Raw genomic sequence first — 27,909 nt, 5'->3', positions numbered from 1 at the left:
ATTCAATACAGTTGTTTTCCCTTTGAATGTTAGAATAAACTTTGATCTTTAAATGAAGAGCACTTTTCATTAAACTGTGAAAAGTGAAACATAAACAGCAACACAGAAAATGGCTGCTGAAGAGATCGGCATGTGCTGCTGCTCTGTAAGCGGTACACCATCTGCCCCCTTTCGATCTCGGCACTGCCGCAGATCAATGGGAGTGAAGGAAATACAGACAGACAGTCTGGCACGTGGGAGAAGTTTGTCTTCAAGGCTAAACTAGTTCTGTGAATCCTTTTCCTCAAAGACCCGGATGTGTGAGACACAAACTGAAATTAAATTTCAAGAACTGAAATGAACTATAAGTGAAGTATACAAAGACTTGAATGTTCCATCAAACAAAATTTCACATTACATTTAGTTTCGGATTTTTTGAATTTCAAATTATGCTTTTCAGATTCACATTTTAGACACAGCTATCCCAGGTAAACAGTACAAGATCAAATTATGTGATTTCATTTAAATTTGCTTTTGCAATTAATCAATGAACAATTGAAATTCAAATATAAGTGATTTAAATTCAGTTTCTAGAACCATATTTCTCCCCCTACACATGCCAGTGGGTGTTGATCAAGCTGTATGATTTGGAATCCTTACTCACAAAAAAAATTTTTTTCTTCCAGCTCCATGTGTATTACTGCGCTGTGTTTCATCCGTGCGCAACAGGAACTGGCCCAGATATTTTTATTGAACCTTGTACCCGTATTAGTGTTGACAAGGTCTTAGACTGATTTTAACTTAGAATCAGTTTCCCTTGAAGGCATCGGACGAGTAATTTAGCTCGCATATCATTAATGCCACTGTTGGTCAAAGCGTTTTTGGAACAATTCTTTACAACTTAACAAAAACACATTTCAAGCATCTGAAAATGTATTTTCAATTTCATTTCTATAAGAATGGCTGCTATCTGGAAGAATGAAAAACCTAGACATCTAAAACAAAACTGTGTTTTGAAAAATTGTCAGCTGCAGTTAAATGGTTTAAAAAATATGAACACAAAACACTTGTGTCATCCTTTACATTCCTGAAGTCTTAAAACACAACTTGAAAAGCCAGCACAACAAAGGAGAAAAACTCAACATGAACATGTCTTTCCAGAATTGATGAGGTAATAAGTCTTTATAATCTACAAAGATATAGCCTCCCCCCTGAAATGCATGCAACATCGTTTTTTATTGCTTTAAGGAGCACTGACTGCAATGGGCGTTTTACCAGTATGAGGCTCGGTGTGTCCAGGTTACTGCTCACCTTCCTCAGTTTCGTGCCAGATGATCCCCTGCAGGTTGACGCTGGTTCCAGGCTGGCATGGCCCCAAGCAGGCCGAGTCCCCCTCCAGCGCCCCAGCGATGCCTCCGTCCTGGGTGTTGGTGCCGATAGACCTCGTCCTTACGGCTAGGTGCTTGGGGTTCGAGGTGGGAAGGGCTGTGGGGGAGAGGGACTGGGCCGAGGGCAGGGAGGTTCCGGGGGCCCCGGGGTGGCCTGGAACAGGAGGAGCTGGGACCGTGAACATGGTGTCCACCTGGAAGAAGGACGAGCAGATTCATTGGATGAGAAGAGGAGACTGGTGTGCATTGCAATATGTAATTTTACTTCAGATAACCTCAGTTCAGTTTCATTCTATTTAATGAAATTTGCATCCATTGCTTTGCTGAATACGTCTGGAGAAATGAATATATGAGAGCTTGAGAGAGAGAGATGATCGAAAATATTACTAAAATGATTATTAAAGTCATTTTAATAGAACTGAAGAGAATCCAACTGACATCTGGCTATTTGAGTGTTGGATAATGCTGCATAATGGAGGCAAGAATTGCAAGGACATTTTAAAAGAAGAAAGAGATTTTCTCTAAATGGCACACCGTTTATTATTCCATCCATAGTCTGCATTTCCAAATATTGAGTGGCAGTTCATCATCTCTCAACTTTTGTTATCATTATTATTCTGTTTCAATTCATCTCCATCTTTATCGTGACTGGTGAGATCCTTATGAGGAAAACATTTCACCCTCCTTTATTAGTTTCCAGGCAATGCATACATACAGAAACTGCACATAATAATTAGCCGCCACCTCTGGACAGAGTCACTTAGCAAAAATCTGCAATCGTACAATAAGGCAACACTAGTCCATCGAGTTTGACAATAAAAACAAAAAATGGCTTCTCTGTTGACTGTGGAAATTAGATTTTCATGCTTTAACTTGCATGTGGGGGATGAGCTTTTCTGAAATAGGCTTCAGCAATATGCAGATTATTTACTTGCCTTTGTGTTCTGAAGCTTGAACAAGTTATTTAATGGTCACTTTTTATTAATTTTCATGAATAAACATTTTATTCCCCACTGCCGTAACAAGGATTTAAGAAAAACACAGCTTCGAGTATTTTATGGGGGACATCTTTCAGTGGTAACTGAAGCTCTAACTCAAGGACGAGTGTTCAAAGTGATTTATTTTGCACCAAAGTGTTTTTCTAAAAAAACTGCAGATTGCTTTGGCGCCTTGGCTCTTAAAATTTTCTCTGCTGGAAAGGTGCTGAGCAACATTTTTTATCATAACTCAGGGGGAAAAAAAATATACAAATAGGACTCAGTTTAGGAAAGACCAGGATTTTCAACCTGCTTAAAATCAAAGTGGATTTTATAATAAGATAAACAATATTGCAATGGCTAAATAAAATATATTTGATTAGGAGGGTCTTTTTGAAGCTGCACTCGACTGTTAAAAACTGATTTTGGAAAACAGCTATTTCAGGTCTGGTTTTACATTTAAATTTTAATTTTTAATTTTTTCTGAGACTTGTGAGACTATTCTGTGTTTAATCCCAGTGGGTGAAACATTTTAATGGAGTCTGGGTGGAAAAGCTGTCATCTTATACAGGACAACCTAACCCCGTTGTAATGGCTAACTTGTTAGCACACCACTATAATCTTCCCATTAAAAAGGTATTAGTGTCTATGTGCTAAACGCAATGTTGACCCTTCCCTTTTTACAACTGTAGCTCTGCTGTGGTCTCCACCAGCTGCTGAGCAAAATATCAGGCCGCTTTAGCTCCTAAACATTCCACTTTCCTCACCAGCTGATTTCTAACTGCCTGTCTGCTGCTCAGAACCAAGTAGGCAGCATACAGTGGGTTTACTGTCAGAAAAAACTGCAGATTGCTTTGGCGCCTTGGCTCTTAAAGTTTTCTCTGCCGGGATGTTAAAGATACATGACGTATCTTTAACTTTCTGAAACTAACAACCTGGCATTCACACCCACTTGCCAAGTAGGAAGGTATAACTCTAATGAGTAAGTCTTACAAATTGGCACCTTTGATCAAAATCCGAACCTGAAGGTGCACCGTATAGACGTCCCTCAGGGTCAGACTGTCAACACGCGAGATCTACTCTGATGTTCTGAGGCATCTGAGGGAAAACATTCACAACAGACAATCAAACTATACCACAATCTCAAATCAGCCAATCGTTCCATTGCTGTCAAACTTGAAATCTGTTATCCTCTCTTCCGTATCAGCCAGAAGACCACCTGCAACCCCCAAAACCCTTTTCGCCTCCAGTCTTCATCGCCGAGGTCCAGCTCATCAGATTCCCGTCATTCAGATCTGCAGTCATGGGCACCACCAACCTACCATAAATGTGTCTCCACTGTGCTGTTTTTTTTCTCTCCCCTTGTGGCAAATGGCCACCTCCCTCAGTCAAGGATTTTTTTTTCCTTTTCCCTGAACAAGGTTTTTCTTCCTGTTTAAAAGGGATTATTTTTCCTGCTGGAGTTTTTTTTCTTCCTGTTTAAAAGGTTATTTTTTTTCTTTCAAGCTTGCTCGTGGGAAATACTGATTTGTTTTTAGTTTTTTTCCTTTATAATTTTAGATAGAACATTTTTAAGTCATTTAAGTCATTCCATTACCACCACCACCACCACAGGCACTGCTTCAACCCCTTTAAACATGAATGATGACACCGCAACGGGGTCTAATCGCCAGAGACTCTTACATCTCTCCTCCTTCTCTCTTGTCTTCAAGCTTGTCAATAAGATTTGTAACTGAAATTGAGTCTCTCTTAATTAAACTTTCTGTTCGCTCTCTGTTCAACCTGCAGGTGTATAAAGCAGGCGTACCCAGACCACTGCTCACAAAAGTTGCTGATCTCGGAACTTCCCTCGTATGCCGTCCTTGACCGGCTGAGAAGAAGTGAGAGAGGAGCTCGACATTGTTTTTGTCTCTCTTGCTCTCCTTTTTTATTTAAATAAGCAGTCAACGCTGAGAGTTGCTGTTTTGGAACTACAGTGACAGTCTGACAAACATGTAAAAACACGAATTCAGACAGCCAGGGTTTCATACGTCAAATACCCAAGAAGTCAATCCCGTGAACTGGCAGGTTGGCGTTCTCCGCATCATCCAGCTGCCAGCGCTAGCTGGAGGTGAGCGGAGGAGGGATGGGAGGAGATACAAACAAGGACTATTTGCATACTCGTAGATCTGCACCAAGCGGCAAACCAGCTGTGATTTACCCGTCGGTTTGTGAACGGCCGTTTTGGAGTCTCAAGTTCGATCTCTTTGGTCGTCACCATCATGGTTTTTCAGAGCCAAAAGTAACCATGTTTGGAGAAGCTGGTAAGGAGTGAGCATTGGATCAGTCAGATTCAATCTGACTGGGAACCCTGAGGATACTACAACCACCCACCTATAGCAGACCCTGACCTTTTAATCAAACCAGACACGCCCCAAGAAATACCCCTCCTTCAGGCCTTATGCCAAGTTATTTATTATATTATTTTCAGACTGGAAAACTGATCAGTAGTGAATTTAGCAAATTACACCATTTAATGTGAGAAAGTTGCTGTTGTTCTTGCTATATATATCATAGTTATTAATGCTGCATTTGGAGTTACTGCAATGCTAAATGTCTTTTGACTTTTTTTTTGTGATTGCTGAAAAAAAAAAATTTGGTGGCTTTTCTAAAAGAATTGTGATGCAATTTGCAGTTTCATTTGATTTGATTTTTATTTGCAGTAAGATTGTGGGAATTGGCAAAAAATTGCAAGACAGAAAACAACTGTGATTTTTTTTTTTTTTTACCCCAAACTTCTAATCAACAAAAAATAATAAGTGATAACTTATTATTATAATACTGCACATCACAGATACCACTGGAAGTATTTTAGTTTTACAAAGCTTTACAAAACAGTCTGCGACTGCAATACAGAATATGTAGGTATACATTACCTGTAAAAGTAAGAGCTTTAACAGTTTTTAAAATAATGTTAATTCAACACATACTATATGCAAAAAGATAAAGTGCAATGTCATACAACTGCAAGGGCGTATAAAACATATGTGATTTACATCTAATTCTCATTATAAAACCACATTTCCCACTTGTCAGCTCCTGTTTTATCACTATTTCTGCTTTTCAAGACAAACCTGCTGCAAAATCATTGCAAAGTATAATTTTCACTCCTACTCTGACTCCTTCACATTCTTTCATTGTCCTGTTATTGTCTTTGTATCCCTTAATTTTCACCAAAGGGTTTCGAGCCACAGCTTTTTTTTAAAAAGCTAAACAGGTCAAGGTTTGAGCTTCCATTTTCAGACAAACCACAACTATGACAAGTGTGCTGGATCGTAGTCTTATTGGGCAGCAGCCATTACTAATCTATTTCTCATGGTATTAGGTTTAATTGTCATGTTGAGTATTTATTAGTCTGTGTACTGTTTTGGAAGGTTTTTTTTCACTCTGACCGTGTTTCCCACTGCATTCATCACTGAAAAAAATACTTGCGGACTTATTTTCCAGTCTGAGGGAAATGTCTAGTTATTTTATGTACTTCCAGTTTCAGTGTTTCTTAAACTGAAGGACACCATTTAGTGTTGATCACTAAGAAGTTTTCAATATTTTTAAATGTTCTTAACCACCGTCATCACCATGGTTACGTGTAATGAAATCCATGCCAACGGTGCCTTAATAGCTTCACTCTAATCTTCGCCCCTTGTTATGGTCCCAATTACAACAGTTCTGGGAAATAATTCTGCTTAGAGCAGCAGTAATCAGCAGTGGAGGATTTTACTGGCGACTTTCAACTCAATAAAAATGACAGTTTTGACAGATATCTCACTGCACACTATTCTTAAGTGATTTACCGTCTGAAAAGAACTTCCTCACCCGAATAAAACAGCAGCGCTTTGTCAAGTCCAACACAGAGCTCTGATGTGGCATTCGGTTTCCCAGATAAAGGAGCTGTGCTTCTGTTGTTATTATGAAGATTAATCAGTTACTCACATGTTGCACTTAAATCTGGCAAAAAAATATTTTTTTTCACTCCTTTAGAGAGTAAAAAACTAAAGATTCAAGGGTGCTCTGTGTCTTTTCTTCAAATTCCCCCTGCTATTTTATTCCTGCACAGCAGTTTAAACTGACAAAGTTACAAGTACAGATCCAGCACTGTAGACTGGATACCAGCACATATAGTTTTAAAGGACTCTCATGGGAATCAAGGCCATCCAATCAATCAATCAATCAATCAATCAATCAATCAATCAAGCTGTGCATGTATTTTTCTTGGGCGCAGGGAGTTTTCCCTGAATACCTCTCACACATGACATATCACAAATGACAGGAAGCAAGGTCATGTGACAAAGAAATCCCCATTTCCCAGAGTGCCGTTTCTTCTTTGTAACGTTTAAAAATTAAGCAATCCAAATTAAATAGGTGTAAGTGATGTGCAGAAATAATGGATAAGCACTAGATAATGTTACACTGTTCCTGTCCCTGATCCTGCACAGGGCCAACACAGAGAGACAGACAGCCATTCACGCTGACATGTATGTTCAATTAAACTAACATACAGTACATGTCTCTGGAGAACATGCCAACTCCACAAAGAATGGCCCCAGCCAAGGTATGAATCCAGAGCTTGTGTTTCCAATCCTTGTTTCTGTTTTTACGACTTTAGTGCCTTGAAGAGTGCCTGAAGGCCCCACTTCAGCTGAAGGAAGCAGAGTACCTCACCATAGAGCTGTGGTGAGGTACTCTGCGTCCTTCCATCTTCTAGTTTTCTTTAATCAGGACAATTTGACCCAATACAAGGGTCGATCACTACGTTCAGAAACTGCTCCTGTTGCGCGTGACGTGCACAGAACAGAGATCATCTGTAACCTTTGTGAATAAACTACTCCTACTTTCGTCACTTGTTGAAAATCAGCACCTGAGTTTGTTACAACATTATCGGGGAACAGAAAGAAGTAGCAGGGTGCCAAATCCAGCGAGTAGGGGCGGTGGGGAGCAACGATTGTGTTGCTATGGGTGAGGAACGTACACCTTTTCAACGCACTGTGAGCAGGCACGTTGTCATGTTGGACAACCCGAGTGGCATCGCGGCACAGTTCAGGTGATTTGCACGAAATGAATGCCCCTCTGGGCTCTTTGCTTCATTGCCATAGGCTTCCTGAAGCGTTTTGCGGGTCTCCGTTGCCGATTTCTAGAGTTTGACACCAAATTAGCTGGGAGCCCTCTGGTCTTGTCCGTGGAGAAATGGCCGTGTGCGTGGACCAGCGCTCATTAATTGAGTCTCTTTTCTTTCTGAGCTGCCGGTTTGGAGGTTTAAATGAGCCAGTTGTGGACCGGCAGGCTCAATAGCACACGTAATATCAGGCATAACACAACATAATGTCAGTAGTGAATGAAACAAGTGTCAGCATGCAGTTTTAAAACCACCAGCAAAATGCACTGCATAGTTGACACCTACATGAAATGATTACAAAGAAATCAGACCAATCTGCTACTATGTATAAATATATATATAAATTCAGATACAATTGAATTTGTTGTATTTGGCCCCAAACCCCTCACTTAAATTCTTTATCCAACCAAACAGTTACTCATTAACAAGTCTGCTGTCTTTCATTTATGCAGTATTAATAAAATCAGGAACATCCTGCTTCTGATGACTTGCAAAGCTCTTTGTGGCCAAGCTCCATCTTATCTCAAAGATCTTATCGTGCCATATCATCCTAATAGGGCACTTCAATCTCAGATTGGCCTGCTTGTGGTTCCAAGAGTTTCCAAAAGCAGAATGAGAGGCAGAGATTTTAACACTCTGGGCCCTCTCCATGTGGAACCAGCTCCCAGTTTCAGTTCGGGAGGCAGACACACTCTCTACTTCTAAGATAAGGCTTAAAACTTTCCTACTTCACAAAGCATACAGTTAGAGTTGGCTCCGATTGAGTCATCCCTTAATTATGCTGCTTCATGGGGGACCTTCAATGATGCACTGAGCTGCTCTCCTCTAGCCTGATGCGAACCAGACCCAATTTCACTGCATGAATATGGGTCTAGTTGCTCTCCATAGAGAATCGTTTGCTGTCGTTTCATCCTACTGGGCGTAGACCTCGGGTTAATTTGAACTAATCAGCATGCGCCGAAACTGGCCGACGCTCTGCCACCGCTGCAACTTCCTACCGTGTCCACCAAAGCGTTTTTTTTTTTCTATCGGCAGCAATTTTTTTTCAATTGTATTAATGAACGCCAGCAGCTTGATGAGGTGCTGAGCTTTTATTCTGCGCTGCACGCTGAATGTTCAGCAATTCTTTTTTTTCCAGTCGGCGAGTGTTAAAAACTGTTAACACTGTCATTTTCACCAACTGTGACACACAGTGAAGCAGGGGCGGGAAAAATGTGGTTAACCACTGACGCTGCTGGCTGATTGGTCCGCCCTTCAGAGTGGCTGTGCAAACGCTAACACAAGCCGAGTTTCCAGACTGTACTCACAGGGAAGAAAACTGAAGCTCCTCTCCCTCTCTTTCACTCTCTATCCATTTATATGCCACCATCGCATCTCACCATATTAATGCCTTCACTCTCTGAGTTTTGTTTACTGTTCGTTATCTCTCTACGCAGTTAGGGTTGGCGGCTGTGGCTCAGATGGTTGAGCGGGTTTCCCACTAATCGAAAGGTTGCCGGTTTGATCCACATACAGCAGTGTCCTTGGGCAAAATGCTGAAGTTGCTCCTGATGGCATACTGTTGGTGTGTGAATGTGGCGAGCACCCCGCATAGCAGCTTAGCTCCAATAGTGTGTGAATGGATGAATGTGGAAATGGTGTAACGCGCTGAGACCAATTAACACCTCATTGATTGCATAATCTTTTCCTTTTCTGTTGCAGGTATCCCTGAAGCTGCATGTTTTTGCTCTAGCGGTTACTGGCTCCACCATCAGTTTCTTGTTTCTTATATCTCTCTGCTGTTCTTTTCTGTCTTCTTCTCCTCTCACCCCAACCAGTTGAGGCAGATGGCCGTCCATCTCTAAGCCTGGTTCTGTGAGAGGTTTCTTCCTGTTGCAGGATCGTCTCCCTGTTAAAATGGAGTTTAATCCCTCTCCAGCTTTCGCTCATGTGGAAATTGTTGAATTGTCGTATTCATTTCTATAATGTTGTAAGGTTCTTTTGTAAGGTCTCTGCTAGCTTAGGTGCCCTGAGGTATTGTGTTGTGATTTGTTGCTATATAAATAAAACTGAACTGAATTGAACCAGCAACTTGTGTGTCCTGCAAGGTAAAGGAGCTTTGAAGATAATAATAAAACGCTGCCATTCCCTGTGGGAAAGAGCTTTTGTTACTGCACAGTAAAGCGGCGAAATATTCTAAATATAGTGTAAAATTAAACCGATATAGATTTTCTTCGGTGGGTCTTTTGTTTAGGTGGATAAAACACATTTTGTTGCTGACTTTGTCTCCAGCAGTAAATTCACTGCCAGTACAGCTTCCTGTATCTCCAAACTGGGGACACCGTGACCCCCATTAGTTGACGGTAAAACACTGAATATTACACAAACCCACTGAAAACAATCCAAACTCTCCCTTTATGTTTTAGGGGTGCAGTATAACTGCATTTGACCTTACAACTGAGGAGGACAGTGAAACCAACAGTCTATTGACACGAATCTCAGTTTTTATTTCTTATACCTGACCAGTGTTGGGATGATGCATTGCAATAACGTGAGGACTTCATATGACGAATCCATTAATTACAGATCACATTAACTGTATCAGTGTTTTCCTTTTCATTGCTCAGTGCCGATTAAAACTGCATCACCGCTGTTGCCTCAAGCGTCTACAGACATTGATTTCACCTGTTTTAGGTTTTTTTTGCACTTCTCCTCCTCCAGTATCTCGTTTTATGAGCTCATCGGTGTCTTTAGACAACAAAGACCAAAATGGTATAAAACAAAAAAAAAAGAGACAAAGAGAAAGTAACTCAAGTAATACTGCTTTAACCAAACCACACAGGAGCATCAAATACACAAACACCCAAATAGCACAACAATATGCACAGACCCTGAAGCTGTGCTCAAACACAGACTCCTCACCTCATTTCAAACAATATCTATCCTCATTCTTATCGAGTCAAAATCGGAATCACCAGACAGATAGTACTAAATCACTAAAAGACATGTTTTAGTGCAGTTCCTATTTCAAGTTCTCCTGGAAAAGAAATCTGTTGTTAATTACAGTATTTTGACGTCTGGGGATAACAACGTTGTTTTGTTTTGGATGACTATCTCCAGACGGGATGTATCAATATGTGTGTGTTTGTCCCAAACGGTTTTAGTTCAGGATGAAACGTCCTTGGTTCAGTACTTCCTGTGATCCAAATAAGTACTATCTAGAGTCGGTTTATGTCGATGTACTTAAATTCTAAAGTCCCACCCAAGTTGTTTTGGCAGTGCTCCAGTCGTTATCTATCATATGCATATGCTGCCGTTGTTACCCTTTAAAGCTGCAGAGGCAGTATGGTTTTTCTATATCGAAAAATGTGCTTGAACTTGAACTACACATTTTAATGGAGTCCTCCTGCAGCAGTGATCGGTGACTTCTCTGCTCAATCAACACAGGCACAAGTGACCCCTGTGGAACTCAAACTGCACATAATGACAAAGCCCCTGTTTACTTTGTCCAGCGACAATTCGATAAAGGTTATTAAAAAAAAACCCGCATGACAGAACTATTAATGTAAGTGGTTCTTTTGTTTTCTCTGCTGTACTCCACTGTTATTCACAAACTGTCAGGCACGACCTCTTCAGATTGGTTTGAGGCTCAGAATATTCCAAACTCTCGTCTTCAAACAATTACAATAGTGAAATACGTCACAAGTTTCTAAATGAAAATGGAGGTGAGGATGTGTTTTTTATTAAATGCCTGATGCTTTGTCTCCTCTCTCCTCACCTTTATGTACTTGTTCATGTTTGAATGTCTATTTATCTACATTATGTCAAAAAAGCCAAGAATTTTTTCGAGCGATGTATTTATTTTTTTCACATCACTGTATCTATGAGCCCACGGCTGACTTAAAAGATGTAGAACAACAAATACTAGAGTACACAGCACTAGAAGGTCACAATGTGAATTCCACCCTTGAAGTCCGTTTCGGTGAAAGGCCGAAGATGAAGGCGAGAAGAAGAAAAGCAAACGGAAAAACCTGCCGCGCCTCATAAAAAGTAAACTCGCTTTATATGTTTCTTCCAACAGTCAGCTTTGTGTTCAGGCGGAATCACAAACAGCTGTCTTAACTCGCATGCAGAGCTGGATTTGCCCAAATTAATCAGGAGAGGGAGGCTGGGTGGTGGGTGTCAGGGGAGCTGGCTGAGTTTTCCATTAATTCTGCCTCTAAAATCTATAATTAAACAAAGAGACACTTTTTCATCTATGTTTTTTATGCTTATTTTTTAATCTCATATCACATTTTTATTCACTTCAGGCCACAGACGAATCCACTTCTATGTCGTCAAAAAGGCTAATAAAGAACTGTTGTTCCAATTAATTCATCCATCCTTTCTTTTTTCCATCCATCATCCATCCATCCATCATCCATCCACTCTCTCCACCTCCTCCATTCCTTCACTGGTCTGCTTGTCTGTCTTTCTCATCCGCCTTGTCCTTCCCTTATTTCTTTCCCTGTTTCTCCATGTCCTTCCACTCCCTCCCTCCTCCACCCACTCTTCCCTCATCTTATTCCCCTCTCAATTTGATCATCTCCCACTTTTCATCCTCCCCCCTCCTCTTTTTTACAGGTCTCATCCTTCTTATTCTCTCCGTATTCTTTCCGATATCCTTGTATTCATATTAACCTCCTTTTCTTTGGTCCTTTCTTCCCCCTCTTCATTTCCTTCGTTTTCTTTCATTTTCATTTATTTTCTTTCATCTGTCCTTCTCCCTCTTCTTCCCACCCTTATTGGTTTTTCATCATTTAATTTCCCCCCTCCACTTCACCTTTCATCACCCCTCTTCCCTCCTCTTTGCCATGCCTCCCATTGTTTTCCATCTTTCCTCTCCTTTTTTTCTCTTCCTCATCTTTTGTTTTACCTTTCTGCCTTTCCTTTCTTTTTCTCTATACCTTATCTTTGTTTTTGTCTTTCTTTGCTCTTCTTTTCTCTTTCTCACCTTCTCCTCCTCCTTTTCTTTTATGCTTCTTCATATCTTTCTTTTCCTCATCAGGCTCTTGTATTTTTTTCTCTCCTTCATCTTTCCTCACCTTTTTCCCCCTACCCTAGCCTTCTTATTTCTTGTCCTTGTTCTCACTTAGCCCGCCCTCCTTTGCGCCACCTCTTCTTCATTGCTTTCCTAATTTTCTTATGTTTATGTCTTCCTTCTCTCCTCTTTCTTGTAATTAATTTTCTTTCGCGTCCCTCATCTCCCTCGTCCCTTTTTTCTTCTTCTCTTCTTCCTCCCCTCCTCCTATTAAATCGCTCAGTGGAAAGCCACACTAGCAGCATCAAACTAAACCTACAAAATACTTCACTTGAGTTCATACTGATCCATTTTGATGAAATCTCCTGATTCACATTTATATGACAGGTTTACTGCTTGAGTTAAAGAGCTACTGCAGGACCCTCGTGACTGTAAAAGGAACAAGATGTTTTGGGAAAGCTACAGGTAAATAAATTATGAAAGGAAGAGAACAAGAAGAGGATATTTGGATATTCTTCCATAAGAGCAGCTGCATGGCTTTAAAAACACATTACACTGCTTGTACTGATCATCTACTTGTTTTTCTTCTCTTCAATTTAAGCTTCATGTCCAATCAAGTCAAATGAAAAATCACTTAATTTATTTTTCAACACTGAGCCAATGCTGACCTACCCAGCTGACCTTGATTACATATTTATTCCAGTTGACCACAAATTATTATCAACCATTTTAATGACAGGATTGACATTTTTAATATGTATTTTTATAGTCAATCATGAAATCAGAATGAACAAAGGACTACTGTCATATCATTTCACAAAGTTGTGTACACAATATCCGCTGTAACCACACTGATGGAGCTGCACGCAACTGTGCAAAATGATTTGAGCTCAGACTGCACTGCAACAACATTTGTCGCACTAAATGCAAATGGAAGACTTTATTTAAAACAAATACATATCTCCTAATTTACTACGTCTGTGAAGCCTGTGGCATGCTGCCAGTACTGACATTCAACAGCATTTCACCAAATTAATATCTGGTAGTTAAAAAAGTACTGTTAATTCTACTCACAACTATGTGTAATTTCATATTTAAATATTGAGCATCTTCTAATTGTGTTAATAACACAACTGGAAACATTAAGTGCGGGACCTCAACACCACATCTCCAGACCACAGTAACCATTGCGTAGACTCTGGTTGTACATGACATCACCAACGCAAGACGTCAGCACCTATCCCCGAGACATTCAGCTGTCCCTTCTGGGGAGCTGTCATTTCGTCCACCTTTATATACCGCCTATGTTCTGCGGCTGCAAAAGCTAAGATAAAAACACAAAATGAAGCACAGTAAAAATATCAATTCTACTTCATCATTTAGTGAATACAGTATTACCAAAACAAGATTTAACACCCGCTGTTGGCTGAGGCTGAGCACTCGTCCTTCTCAAGTTATTACAAAAACTGAGTTCTTTAACAGGTTGAACAGTAACAGATTATTTATCCTTTGCCTTTGTCCTCGACAGGAATAGACTTTTGCCATCATTTTTACTTTCAAGCCGATCCACCATGTTTGTTTTACCTTCGTTGAGTAATCACACAACTGTGTATCATCAGTGGGTTTTTGTTCTTTGCTGGTGACGCAAAGAAAAATAGGAAAAACAGAGAACTTGAAGGAAAGGTTTAATAAGGGATTCAGAGACCATGGAGCTTAACAGTATTTTACCAACTTGGATCCACAACTGCTATTGGGAGCCATCCTTAAAACAGATTTGGATTTCTTCTGTTTATTGAATACATGATACACCATACCAAATCGTAGAGCTTCTGGTTTATTGACCGAATCAAAAAGACCAAAAGGCTCACGCTGAGGCAGAATATATGTGCAGTATTTCCTCTGTGTGCATTAAAAATGGCTGGTGATCATATTTTCAGGATTATGATTTGCCAAAGGGAAACTGCAACTTCAGGCACGTATCGCACACACCATTACAGCAAATGCACTCATTTGATTGGAATACGCAAGGACACACATCTGCGAAACCACATTTGGAAGATCCATCTATATACTGTAAAAAGATAGCAGGTATTCCACTAACTCAGCACAAACACGGCAGTCTCACTTTTGAGTGGTGATAAAGAGGCAACAATGGTCTACACCTCACACATCGTATTAATTTTCACCCCGCAGCTTATTACCATGTGACCAACAACTGGCACACTAATCTCTGCCCCATTATCTGGGGAACTTACAGGATGCACCCATAAAATATTAATATAAAAAAACATCATGAACATAGATGGATGTTGTGACCTATCTTCTTATTCAATTTGATTTCAGCTCAGGAAGTTTCAGCTCGGTAATTCATTCATTACCGTTTGAGTTCTTGAAAAGAAATAGTTCCGTAAAAACAGATTTTCTTTTTTTACAAAAGCTAGTTACTCGCTATCTTACTTTGACAAATTTATCACAAGGGAGTGTGAATGTTAGGTTGTCAATTTACAGAAATTGTTGGACACACATTGATGCCAGAAAGGACAGGGATTGAAACTGTTTCTGAAGTAGTTTGACCTCCCAACGAGCACATTACATGGAGTATATTGACCCCTTAATTACTATAAGTAACCCCTTTATATTAGACCGGCAGATCATCAAATAGTTGTCCTCAGGAGAGCCAAAAGAACCAAGGCATCCTGATAGGTATTTGAAAAAGAAAAAATTAAAAGGAATTTTCAAGGTCGCTTTTCCAAAAGCCTCTGAAGCTTCAGATGTTCCTCAAATTCACCAGGGGGTTAAGCAATTAATACATATAAAAAAAAACTGTCTTCAACAATGGGAAACGGCTAAACGTATATATGTTTGCAATAAACATGACCCCAAACACAGCCTGCTTGCTCATCTATGAATTATACTATATAAACCTAACTATTATGGTTCTGACCAAACACCTGTTCATCTTCATCATCACACTATAAACTGTTCATAACAAACCTTTGCAAAGCCAGAAAGAACTCAGATTCTGCTTGTGAATTCAAAAGAAGAGTCTTCTGTTCAGCTGATGAGCTGAACCTTTAGAGACAAATTTTGACTTTTGACCAAGAGCTCTAGCTTCCCAGTGGCAAGTGCTACGGCCATCTTTGCTAGTTCCAGGCCAACAGAGTTGTAATTTTCCTGTTCTGCGTCCACTTTTAATAAATAGCAAATATACTTGTGCCCTTGTATGCACCCATGGGCATGTTGATCTAAAAATGAAGTGTGGTCAGGTGGATTGTTAGAGCAAGAATAACTCAAGTCAATGGCACAGTACTTTGCTGTTATTTTCAGGACGCATTATTAAGATAGATGTATGAGTTTAACATAGGCGGGCACTTGTTAAACACAAAGGGACATGCAACAGCGCACAGACATGCAAAAGATTGAAAATGAAAAGATAACTAATGTGTGAAAGAAAATGTTTTGTCTGTGTATCAGCAGGTCTGTGAACTGACTGAACGTAATTCATCGCTTGCGTCCACAAATGCAGGTTAAAACTCTACTATGCAAAGAAGAGACCAGATATAAACATGATCCGGAAACATCGCCGCCTTCTCTGGACCCGAGATCATTTAAGGTGGACTAAGGTGAATTGGAAATTTGAGATTGCTTTTGGACATCACGGCCACAGCATCCTCCAGGCTAAAGAGGAGAGGGACCAACCAGTTTGTTATCAGCGCTCAGTTGAAAAGCTAGCACCTGTGACAGTACGGGGATGCATTTTTGCACATGGTATGGGTAACTTTTTTTTCCGAGTCATTGCATTGTTTTTTTATTGACAGTTTACACTGTCCCAACTTTTTTGGAAACAGGGTTGTGCAAACTGTTTTATAAATGAGGTCCCAGGTCACCAGGTGTCACTCCACCCTAATCTCTGTCAGCTTGTCTCTCAGGAGAAAGGACTGGATGGTGTTGAAGGCCAGCTTGGTGTTATCAGACCCAAATTCTGTGAATTAAAGGGTCTGGTCACGCTCCATAGAGAATACTTCCCAATTGTTGCATCCTACTGGGCGAAGACCTCCAGTTAATATTGACACTACCACAACAGCCTTTAACCAATCGGCACTGACCACATATGTGACAAAACTGTTACCACCACTGCAACTCTAATAAAAGAAAAGCTTAACATCTTTGCACTGAGCCCCATCTCACTGGTCTCTGATAGATCCACCCTTCAGAGTGGCTGAGAAAACATTAATGTGGTTTTGAGACGATATTCACAGTGAAGAAAACCGAAGCTGTGAGCAATATTGTGTTAGAGCCAGGCAAGTTGAAGGCACTGTATAAGTAAAAAAAATAGTATTAAAATAAAACATGATCCCTACAGCACTGCTTCCCTTTTCCATGTAAAAGTAAGCCCTGTATATCATATAGACAATGCTATCTTCCACATCCACCAAAACTGCAGCGCGTCAAGTGCATTGATAAATTGATTTTAAGGTGTATCCACAAAATGAACTGATACTGCTTAAACATATTGTTACAATAACCATACGTTAACCATAGTTTATGAGCAGTTCACCTTCTCTCTCACCACTCTGCTTTTCTTAATGACTGCCTGCATGAGCGTTCCCAAGATTTCAAGTAACATGTTTCTCTTTATGCAGCAGGAGATGCTTAAAATCTGAGCAAAGCTACTATTTGTCTCCGTTAGAAGGTATATTTGGCATTGAAACAATATTCTCACCTCTTCATTATCTTCCCACGGAAGCATGTGCTATATTAAGAAGGGACTTTTCTAAATCGCAGGTACACTGAATGACAGATTGTGTGTGTGTGTGTGTGTGTGTGTGTGTGTGTGTGTGTGTGTGTGTGTGTGTGTGTGTGTGTGTGTGTGTGTGTGTGTGTGTGTGTGTGTGTGTGTGTGTGTGTTTGAGTGTGCGCACACACACATACACGGAGAGAAAAAGAGAGAGAGAGAGAGAGAGAGAGAGAGAGAATGTGGGGTTTGTCATCTACATGGTGAATAATATGATTAACAGTAGAGTAACAGTAACTTCCTCTGCTCACTTTTAAGGCATTAATGTGTACAACTGATAATTTGAGCCATTTACTCCTTGAAGTATGGAATTATGACAGTTTTAGTGAAGATCTGTGGTCAGTTTTATTTTATTATTAGGCATTAGTCCTATTATGTTTATTTTCAGGAAACTACGCATTCAGTCGGTCCACTACTGCCTGCCACACCTTTTGACGCTCCTTAATTAAAGCAGCAGTGTTCTTTTTCACATATCTTGTCGTTTTTCCTCCTCGTATGCTTCCATTAAGGGCTATTTCTCAATGGAATTGAAACATGTCTCTGTTCCATTTCCCATCAGTGAATCTGTGATCTACCTCGTGGGTTTATCCAGATTAAATACACCTGGCTTGAACTAGCTGCACCTGTTCAGCCAGGCTTGGCAATTGTGAAACAGCTTAAGCCAGGATGCACTTGACAAGGTCAAGCCTGGATTTACTCCGTTATCCTGGGTATCTTAATTCTGCTTTTGTGAAACAGGCCCCTGGACACTTGTTTTAAAATCAAGAACTTTCCTTTAGATTGACTTTTTTTTTTCAACTGCTTGCGTTAATTTTTTGCATTTTGAGGTTACAAGGACAAGATGACTTCCACAAAACAATCCACTTAAACTTTTAAATTACCCTAAATCTTGACAATTATCTGATGTGCACTACATTGGTCAACTATGAAACACACTGCATTATGCTATGATTATAGGCACACCGTTTAGTTATCAAAATTTTATTTTTACCATTTCAAAAATGAATGTTTACCATTAGGCCCAGTTCAGACCAAAGACTCGCAATGGGGTGACACTGTTCTAGAAAGTTGCAGGAAAAGTTGCAGCCTTGTGAACCGGCCTGGCGCAGTTTAAGTCAAGTCATAAGATCAGCCTGTCAAGTTAGACGTGGGCACTCACTGTCATCATCGTTCATGTTTTAAGATGCTACAAATTATATCCAGCAACGGAAAAGCCTGGAAAGCCACCTGTTGAAATATTCGTACACAGAGTTGTTGCTATATGATATTTCACTGTCTAGTTGCTTTGGTGTGAACTGGAACTTTTAACTTTGTAAAGCATTTAGGGGACGTCTGGAAATTATAACCTGGGTGACATTCTCCTGTGTGTGTCTCCTCGGGTAAAATATGGCTCAAGTGACATCTTTTTTAATTGTCTTAAGCCAGTAATGCAGTAAACTTTTTCTCTATGTAGATGACCAAAACAAAAATTGTTTTTCTTCTTCTTTTGTCATCCACCTTCACTATAACAATGAACCTAAACAACCACAAAGAGATCATATTTTATAAAGCTCTCTCTCTTTCTCTCCCCTCCAACAAATCGCAACTATCACACAGTAATTATACATTATTGTACAGAGCTGAAATTCCTGGTTACCCCAACACACTCCTTTTTTAGTAAAAGGATTTTTTTTTTTTTGGCTTAGTATTTATTACACTGCTTTTTTTTCCCCCTCTTCACACTCAATAAGTAAGTAAAACAACTCACTCAGGAATGAAACATTTGGAAAAAGTATTTGGAACTATCAGTCATTAAACGACTCGCTTCGTGAACAATATAAGAAAGAGCAACTGGTGAGAGCCAGTGCTCAAGAAACTGCAGCCATGTTGAAAGCAAAGACTGACTGACTGATTGACAGTGTTGAGATCCGCACAGCTCTGAAAGGTGAGCCACATATTCCAGCATGTGTAGCCTCTTCAGAACAGAACATGGGAGACTATTGTTGTTGTAATGAATAGTGTTGATGGATTTATGAAACTCTTGCCACGTCATAAAAGCTACTAAAATGACTTGGGATGGCTGACAGCTGAAGAAACAGCTCTCAAATGAAGAATGAAAGAAATTACTTGAATAATTTGGGCACGTCACGTCCTGTCTGCTGGATAAGAAGAACGAGATGAAATCCTCAAGAGCAGGCAAAACAAAGCAACTCACTTGTTGATTCGATTATTTATAAATGAATGAGAAACAACGGCCCGCTGAGACTGTTTATCTCGTTCTCCACCTGCATCTTCCTGATCGCTCTTCGGTCTGATGCCCGCTCCCCTGGATCAGCTGTTTACATGTGACGTCACCCCAACTCACCTCTCCCTGAACAAACTGAACAAACCAAGCCTTTTGTAAACCTGTCAAAATCCACCAGGTAAACTGGACTTACAAGCTGCACTTACAACTAACAGGATATGATGCTCCCAGACGAAGATAAGAATAACCCCATATTGATGAGAACGTTGACATTTCTGTGACGTGATCAGAATTCGATGAAAGCCAATCCAACAGGAGCGGTGTGTTTTTGTTGTTCCAGCTTCATTTGGCCGGTGGGGATCCAGACTGACGCACAGAAAGTGATAGCAGAGCAGCCGCTGTCATTCACGCACAAACTCGAGTGCATCTTATTGTCATGCAGATGAACCTCGGCAGCAGCAGAGCTGCTTTTATTTTTGTCAGCAAGGCTGGATAAAATATTTTGGGCAGCTTTGTCCTTTCAGCCATTACTGAAGTTATATTGGAGCCTTTTTGTGTGCGTTCAGTTGGTCAGTCTATGAAAATATCACCAGAGCTACCGGATGGATTGCCATGGAATTTAGTGCAGACACTTGTGGTCCCCGGAAGATGAATCATATCTACTGTGGGGATCCCTTGACGTTTCTTTTAGTGCCATCGTGAGGATGACATTTATTAATTATATATTATATTTTGGTATAATATTTTATTTTGGTAACTACTGGACTGATTAACATGAAATCTGAAAAACACGTTTCACTCAGGATGAGCTTTTTGGTAAGTTTGATAATCGTCTGACAGATCATCCCGCGCTATCATCACATCAAAATGTCCCTTTGTAACATTGTTTGGTTTGTGATCAAACAGCTGCAAGACTAATCAGTAAAAGTCGGCATTATAATGAGCAACATTTCAGGGTTCTGGGGTAAAAGAAATAATACTATTTCATGCTATTATTTTGAAATATTAAGAAATGAGGGCCACAATATAACTACCATGCCAAAGAAATGAGTTTCCTTCGCAGGGTAGCCGGGCTGTAGCCTGGTGCGAACCCAACCCAATTTCACTGTGTGAATATGGGTCTAGCCATCCTCCATAGAGAATCGTTTGCTGTCGTCCCCTCCTACTCGTCATACACCTCGGTTTAATTGAAACCAATCGGCTTGCTCTGAAACCGGCCGACACTCTGCCACCGCTGACACTATCTACCGTGTCCACCAAAGTGTTTTTTCCCTGAGCACAACGCATTATTAAAAGTTGTTTTTAATGAACGCCAGCAGCGTGACGAGGTGCTGAGTGTTTAATTCTGAGAGATGAACGTTCAGCGTTTTTTTCCCCGGTCACCGACAGTTCACCGAGAGATGCGCTCGTCACTGTCACCAGCCGTCCAATCACAGCGTACCAGACGCAGGAGACGATGATTTGAAAAAAGCGTATCGGAAATTAGCCTCAAAATGACATCCAGATAAAATCTTAAAAGCGGCTGTGCAAACGCTAATACGAGCCGAGTTTCCAGACTGTATTCACAGCGAAGTCAGTCGGCGTAGCCGGGCTAACCGGGCTGAGCCCTTCAGGCTATTTTTCAATGGTTCCAGCTCCGGCACAGTCACAAGAGCTGATTGCTGCCATTCAAGTCAATGCTTGATATTCTACCAATTGCACCGCAGCGGGTGTCAGCAGCATCCCAGAAGCGGGTCAGTGCTCCCCCTGTACTGAAAATAGGTTCCATGTGTACTTTAATGGAAGAGATTGCATAAATCTACACAAAGCAGAACAGCAGGAGCGGAAGTCAGACAGAGAAAAGCACAGAGCATCCAAGTCAATTTTCCAAATAAAACATCCTGCGCTGACTCCCGATCGTATACCATCTCACTACATCAACGTCTACTTCTCTGGTCTTTCAAGTAAGACAAGAGATGCATTCTCTTCCTGCTACCAGGCACGGTAATAGAAATACAGAAATAGTTCCAAAAAATTGCGAGTATTAATGTCCCAACTTTTTTTTAAATGTGTTACTGGCATCAATTTCAAAATAAGCATATATTTTTCATAAAACAATAGCATTTTCCCAATTTTAACATTTTATATGTTGTCTGGTCTATTTTCAGTTAAATATTGGTTTATGTGAGTTGCAAAACATTGCATAGTATGAAAAATATAGAGTGACAGACTTCTGAATTGGTTGGAATTAAAAAATTGTAACACTATGACTTACTTTGAGCCTTCAAGAAACACGAGCTTAAGTATGTTATCAGAAAAAAAACAGCTTTGTGCAATATTCACTCCAGGAACACTGTTTAAAGGGAAAAAACTAGCACATCAACAAACAGTTTGCAAAATCCCCTATTGCCCAGTCAAATCAGAAAAATAGATTTTGAAAAATGCATAAACTTGCAATAAAAACAGACAATAGTCTCCCACAGCTGGTATTATAAAAGATCTAGCTGTTACCATAAACAACTCCCGCATGTACATCTGCAGCAACTTCAAACTAAAATGTATTCAATGCAAAATTCTAGCCAGACATCAACTTACTCAATATGACCATGACAGGGACTCACAGACGATAATGTACACACTGCACATTAAATACTAGATGATTACCTTCATGCCACCTGGACCCGATCAAAACTCTGAATAACAGCCTGAATAATTTAGGATGGTGAGTGATTTGATTTTGGTGGGCAGAAGTGACCTGACATCTTTCCCATTTATGTGAATGTGATATCACAAATGCCTTCAATGACCTTCTTTACAAACATTCTCTTGGACCAAAGGCAGAAGTGGATGAATTTTGGTGATTAAAGGTCAGAGGTCAATGTCAATCTGACCTCACACCTGCTCTATTCTGTCAGTCTCAGTCTTGTGAATGTTAAATCGCAGGAATGCCAAGTGGGAATTTCTTCAAATTTGCCACTGACATTGACTTAAACTCATGGATGAACTGATTAAAATGTGATGGCCAAAGATAGCTGTGACCTCATGAAACCCATTTATGGCCATAACTCAAGTATTTCTGTTATTTTATTTTGACAACATTTCACAAAAATATTTAATATAATAAAATGATTCAATCACTTAGAAAATCATTATGCTACAACAATTTGGATAATTAATTGATAGTTTGCCATTCTTTGCTATTCTTTAAGCAAAAGAAGAAGAAAAAAAATCCCCTAATTAACTGTCTTCAGCTCATCAAATGTAAATATTTGCTGCTTTTCTTCTACTTCTATGATATTCTTCTCAAATTTTGCCCTATTGGTCAGACAAAAAAAAACAATATTCTGAATTTCTGATTCCATAAATAAATGACCACATATGACATTTTGGTCTTATTTGTTTAATTGGGTTCAACTTTCAAGAACTAGTGTAACATAACAAATTTAGCAAAGCACCTGAAGAACCGACACGCTGACTTCTATAAAGAACTGTGAGAGGATGGTGACAGATCAGATTAAACAAGTTGACCCAGTAAACTGTTTGTTAAGTGTGTCGTCTTTTTTGTTAGCCCAACATCCATTTATACTTCTCAAACTAGACTAATCCCCTTCTGGGCTATTAAGCCTGAGTATCTCTGGCAGCAGAGTTATTTCATAAAAAAACACTTTAACTATAGTCAGAAGAAAATTCAATCAGATGCTGTTGTGTTAGTACTATTAACTTAACTTCATTTCAAAGAGTAGTTAATTAGATACTTTAATTTTAAAAGGCCTGATCTAAAAAAAAAAGACTGTTTCTAAAAATCACTGATGTGATATGGAAACAGACTGTCACTGATGGAGGATGGGAAAATCATATCAGACAAACTATTATTTTTCACAACTTCAAACATGCCTGGAGAACATCTGTTTTCTGAAGTTTTAGAAGTAACTACTTCCCTGGATAACCTTAACTTAACAACACGAGAGACACAGAAGATGCATCTCTGGCGTCAAAGTTCGTCGCATTGCCTCTGGGTTCCGTCATGTCGTAGCATGAACAAATGATTTACACAAATAAACAACCATACAAACTTGGCTGAAAGGGCCTTTAAAAAAAACAGAGTTTTGAAAATACTTTTATCGGTGTCTTGAGTAATACAAACAATCTTTTCTTTCTGTGATAAAAGAGTCAAAAGCGAAGGCTCACAGGCCTTTAAAGAGTTTTTTCTGTAGCCATTCATTTGGAAAAATCAATGCTATCTAAAAGCTTGTACTCCTGTTCTGAAGGTATTTTCAGAAAGAAGACTTTTCTCCCAAAAATATTGTAATCAGTTTCCCAAGTTGTAGCTCTGTTTTTCTCGCCAGGTACCCAGTGGGCAGTCATCTCTGCTTTGATTCAGTAACAAAGGTCTCGGAGTAGATTCAAAATCTTTATATTTTTTCAACATCTGGAGTATTTTTTTTCATCCAGAAGACGTTTTTAGAAATTTGGGAAAATGCTCAATTTGCAGGGAAACTGTTTTGAACAATCCAGACGTTAATGATCTTTTAGAGCAGAGGTTCTCAAACTTGTCAGACCCATATGCACCGAACCAAGAAGCACTGGCCATTTCAGAGAGCAAAGTTTTTTTTTTATAAAATAAAATTCACTGAATCCTACAACAGCCACTGAGAGGCTAAAAAAAAACACTAAGACTACTATTTCTAAATCAATGCATACCTTTAATAATCAGACTGGATTATCCAACTCCAGCAACCTTTGGTATCTTACTGTTTTCATTCTTACTCAGCTACATATCAACTATTTTGGTAGGTTACAATATTATATAGAAGTCCCATCGTGCAGTAATGGGAACATAACTTTACGCACAAAATGTCCATACTGCAAATATTCTGCTGTGAGACTGTGAAACGCCAAATTCTCTGTAATTAAAAAAGCATTTTATTTACAGGAAATATTTTTGACTTCAGTAAACAAGTCTCACTATTACCCACAGTGAAATAAAAAATATCCTGCTGTAATAAAGCTCAAAACTCAGCCTCAACCTGGACGGCTGCCCAGTAGTAAGAATGAATCTGTGACTGTGTTAAAGTTCACCGACGTGAGGTGAAGGAAATTAGGCTACACATTGTCATCTGCTGTTAGATCCTGATCGATCCCGTGTCTGTCAGGCATAAGTATGAATAATTCAGTAAGTTACCACTGTTATGCCACATGCATGAACATGCACAACTGTCTGGCTTTAATTTTTTGTTTTGTTTTTGTCTTTATATGGACCCTGCTACTGTATGAAGCTGCAGGTATGTAATCAACTCACAGGAGAAACTCCTATATACAGCAGGAAGCAACAAACAATTCAGTTCCTGTGAGGAGGGTGGGGGGCTTTTTACATATAAATGAATCTGTGCCAACTGAATGAAGGCAATGATGTACAGTTTGTTTTAAGGCACTTTAAGCAGAGACTGTATGTCAAATGGATGTTGCTCCTGGGTCTGAAAAATTAGGTCGATGCATAAGTGTCTTAAACTGCAATACCACCGGGTGCCACTAGAGGTCGGCTCAAAAAAAAGCCTCTAGCTCCATAGACATAACATTCTCAGTCAATAAAATGTGTCCATCAGTTATCTCGGTGTTGTTAGCTAAAGTCACTCCTTCTTATTAGTTTTCTGGAGGTCCATCTGAAAATAATCCCTCATTCATTGGAAAAGAAGATTCAAGAAGACCTGTTTTTGGGGGCGTGTCTGTTTGATTGACAGGCCTGCGGTGCAGTCAGGTTACAGCTATCGGTGGGCGGGACGTAGTATCGTCAGGTTTCCGATCAGATCGGTCAGATCCAGCTCTTCCAAATATGGTCACTTCCTGCTCCAAACCTCTCCAAACTAGCAGAGATGGCGACGGCCAAATTCCGAACTCAAGGATTCATAATCGCTGTTCACAAACCAACGGGTGACGTCAATGCTGGTTATATCTTGACTTTAAAGCATTAAGGGGATTTTTCTTGTAAAAACATTTAAATATGTAATTTCGGTCAACACAGATGAGTTTTTAGAGGTTTAATTATCGTGAGGAGAGGGATTTTAAACTGTTAAGTGAAGCCCAGGAACGTGTTGACAAGGGAGGACTTACAGCGTCCACAGACAGAGCTCAGGGTGACGGTGTGTGTGTGTGTGTGTGTGTGTGTGTGTGTGTGTGTGTGTGTGTGTGTGTGTGTGTGTGTGTGTGTGTGTGTGTGTGCGTGTGCGTGTGTGTGTGTGATTGTTTCGCTGCCAAATGGGAATCCTTGAGATCAAAAAATAAACAAAGCACCTGGGGCAAGCGTTCCTCCTGTCAGCAGCATCTGCCAGCAGGGAGGAGGACGCTTCAGTTTGGCCTGCCTCCTCTTTTTCTGCATGCATATTGAAAAACATATATCCTTCTGGACATCCACCTGTTTCTTTTGTTTGTGTGTCTTTCAGACTCTTTCAGCCAATGTCCTCTGCTGTCACATCCAATTCCTTGCTCTCTATCAAATACATATTTCTTCCCCCACCCCTCCCTCCATCTTCCTCCATCTTCTCCCCTGGATGACTTATTCAAACCCGAAAAAACGATTTCACAAACATCCCCGCTACTCCCTCAAATGACAACCAAATGGACCTCAGTCTGGCTCATTCAAAACCTCAGCAATCCAGCTTCTCAACCTGGAATTCTGTCTTATTTTGAAGGACTGTGACACACGCGCTCTTAAAACCTCATTTTAATGTCGTGAGTCTTTTCCCCAAATAAAAATCAGCCAAAAGAAAGCCAGAAGCAAGATGCAACAAAGAGGCAGAATTAAAGAAGAGGCTCATCTTTGAGCGTTCGCTGAGTTGCTGCTGCTGCACCTGTAAATAGTTGCTTTCTCCTCTAATCTTCAGCAAAACCAGGGAGGACTGGATTAAACGGTTCTGAAAGGAGGAGGATGGAGATGGAGGACGCACGGCTGCTGCCTCCCTCCTCCGCCTCCTCCTCCTTTCCTCATCTCCCCTCCTGAAGAAAAAAAAAGGCACAAGAAAATCTTATCTTTGTACATCAGCATGTAAATATCAAGTGAGACTGGGAACAATGACACCAACTGGGCAACAACAATAGAAACTAAAATATAATGTAGCAGGCAGGCAGGCAGGCAGGCAGTCATCCCTCCATTTATCCATCCATGCATTTAAACATTCCTGCTGTGTGTCTGATCCTGTACGGGCTTCTTTGTGGCCTTGACACCTGCATCTGACTGACTCTGAATATGGAGCCTAAATGCATCTTTCTTTTTATTTTAAGGTTAAATGAGAACATTAAATGTGTTTAACGTGCAGATGAAGGGTGTCTGCAGGACTGAAAGTGCTGCTGGGTTTGTCTAGTTATTGCTGATGTGTTTTATTATTGGCCTCCAGACAATAAAAGCTGCTTACCCTCTCGGCTCCTCTGTGTTTCTTGGCAGCCGGCGTGTCGTCATGCTGCCGCCTGACAACAATAGCGCCGCCGCTTTTAACTCCACAATCCAGCGCGGTTTTACTGGCAGCGCCACCGCCGTTACTCCCGCTATTGTTGTTATTGTTTACGTTGTTCGTGCCGCCGTTATCTCCCATGATCCTGGAGTCCGGCGCGGCGCAGTGGCAGTGTCCGTCGCGGCACAGATGATGTTCAGGCAGGGCGGACGACGGGAGGAAGACGGAGGGAGGAGGAGACGAGCCATCGCCGGGCTTCTCCTTCCTCGTCCGGGCAGGAGGAGCGGCGGCGTCTCTCTCCCTGTCCCTCTCCCTGTCTCTCTCCCTCTTCCAGCCCCGGATCACGTTCTTCCCCTTCCTCTCCTCCTTGCCTTTGGCGCATGTCGCAGAAGGAGCGGCCGCGGACACTTCGCAGACGCCGTTGTTGTTGTTGTTGCCGCTCCCGCCGCTGCTGCCGTCCGCGTCCCTGCTGACCGCTGAGATCATCCCTAGACCTTCTCCGCCGACGATGCGTCCTTGAGCCTCCCGACGCTGCCGTTGCTGCTTACCGTACCCGAAACACAGCTCGGCACCGCTTCGTGCAGTTGCGACGGCAACCGCAGAGTGATCCGCCGCCGCCTCCGGTTCCTCTCGTCCCTCCCGGCCGCCTTGGCTGCGTTTAAGCGCGGATCTCCTGGGCTCCGACCCGCCGCCGCCAGGTCCCCGGGTCTGGAGCGAGGGCAGGGCCGCCTGTCTGTCGGCTGAGCCAGCGGCGCTGGAGGAGGAAGAGGAGGTGATGGAGATGGAGGAAGAGGAGGGGGAGGCGGTGTGGTTCGGTGACAGCTCCCTGCAGTCCGTCAGCAGCCTTCCATTCTCCTCAGTTCTCAGGAAACGGTTCATCTCCTCCTTTCCTTGGCTCCTTTGTTGATCTCCACAATAATCAGCATTCAAGTCATCGTCAGACCGCCAGCCAGCCGCAGTGTGGCAGAGAGCACAGG

General features: G+C 40.9%; 1 protein-coding gene across 3 annotated transcripts in view; it reads right to left on the bottom strand.

The window, feature by feature from the left end:
• Positions 1 to 27,909, bottom strand: part of znf608 (zinc finger protein 608) — a 66,151-nt gene extending 38,242 nt beyond the window's left edge. For 2 of the 3 annotated variants that reach the window (XM_069705910.1, XM_069705909.1), the window contains exons 1-2: positions 26,897 to 27,909; positions 1,291 to 1,561 (exon numbers count right to left, since the gene is read on the bottom strand). In XM_069705910.1, coding sequence (XP_069562011.1) covers positions 1,291 to 1,561; positions 26,897 to 27,811 — 1,186 coding nt within the window. In that variant the 5' untranslated portion in view covers positions 27,812 to 27,909. Of the gene's footprint in view, positions 1 to 1,290; positions 1,562 to 26,335; positions 26,473 to 26,896 lie in introns of those variants that run through there. The other variant, XM_069705911.1, reaches the window with a different exon arrangement.

This window comes from Brachyistius frenatus, unplaced genomic scaffold (genome assembly GCF_029030835.1).
Source record: "Brachyistius frenatus isolate BFR_SWC_R1_liver_20210118 unplaced genomic scaffold, ASM2903083v1 Contig_60, whole genome shotgun sequence".
NCBI lineage: Eukaryota > Metazoa > Chordata > Actinopteri > Embiotocidae > Brachyistius > Brachyistius frenatus.
Note: the sequence above shows the minus strand (reverse complement) of the source record. Positions and strands in the feature narration are given on the sequence as shown.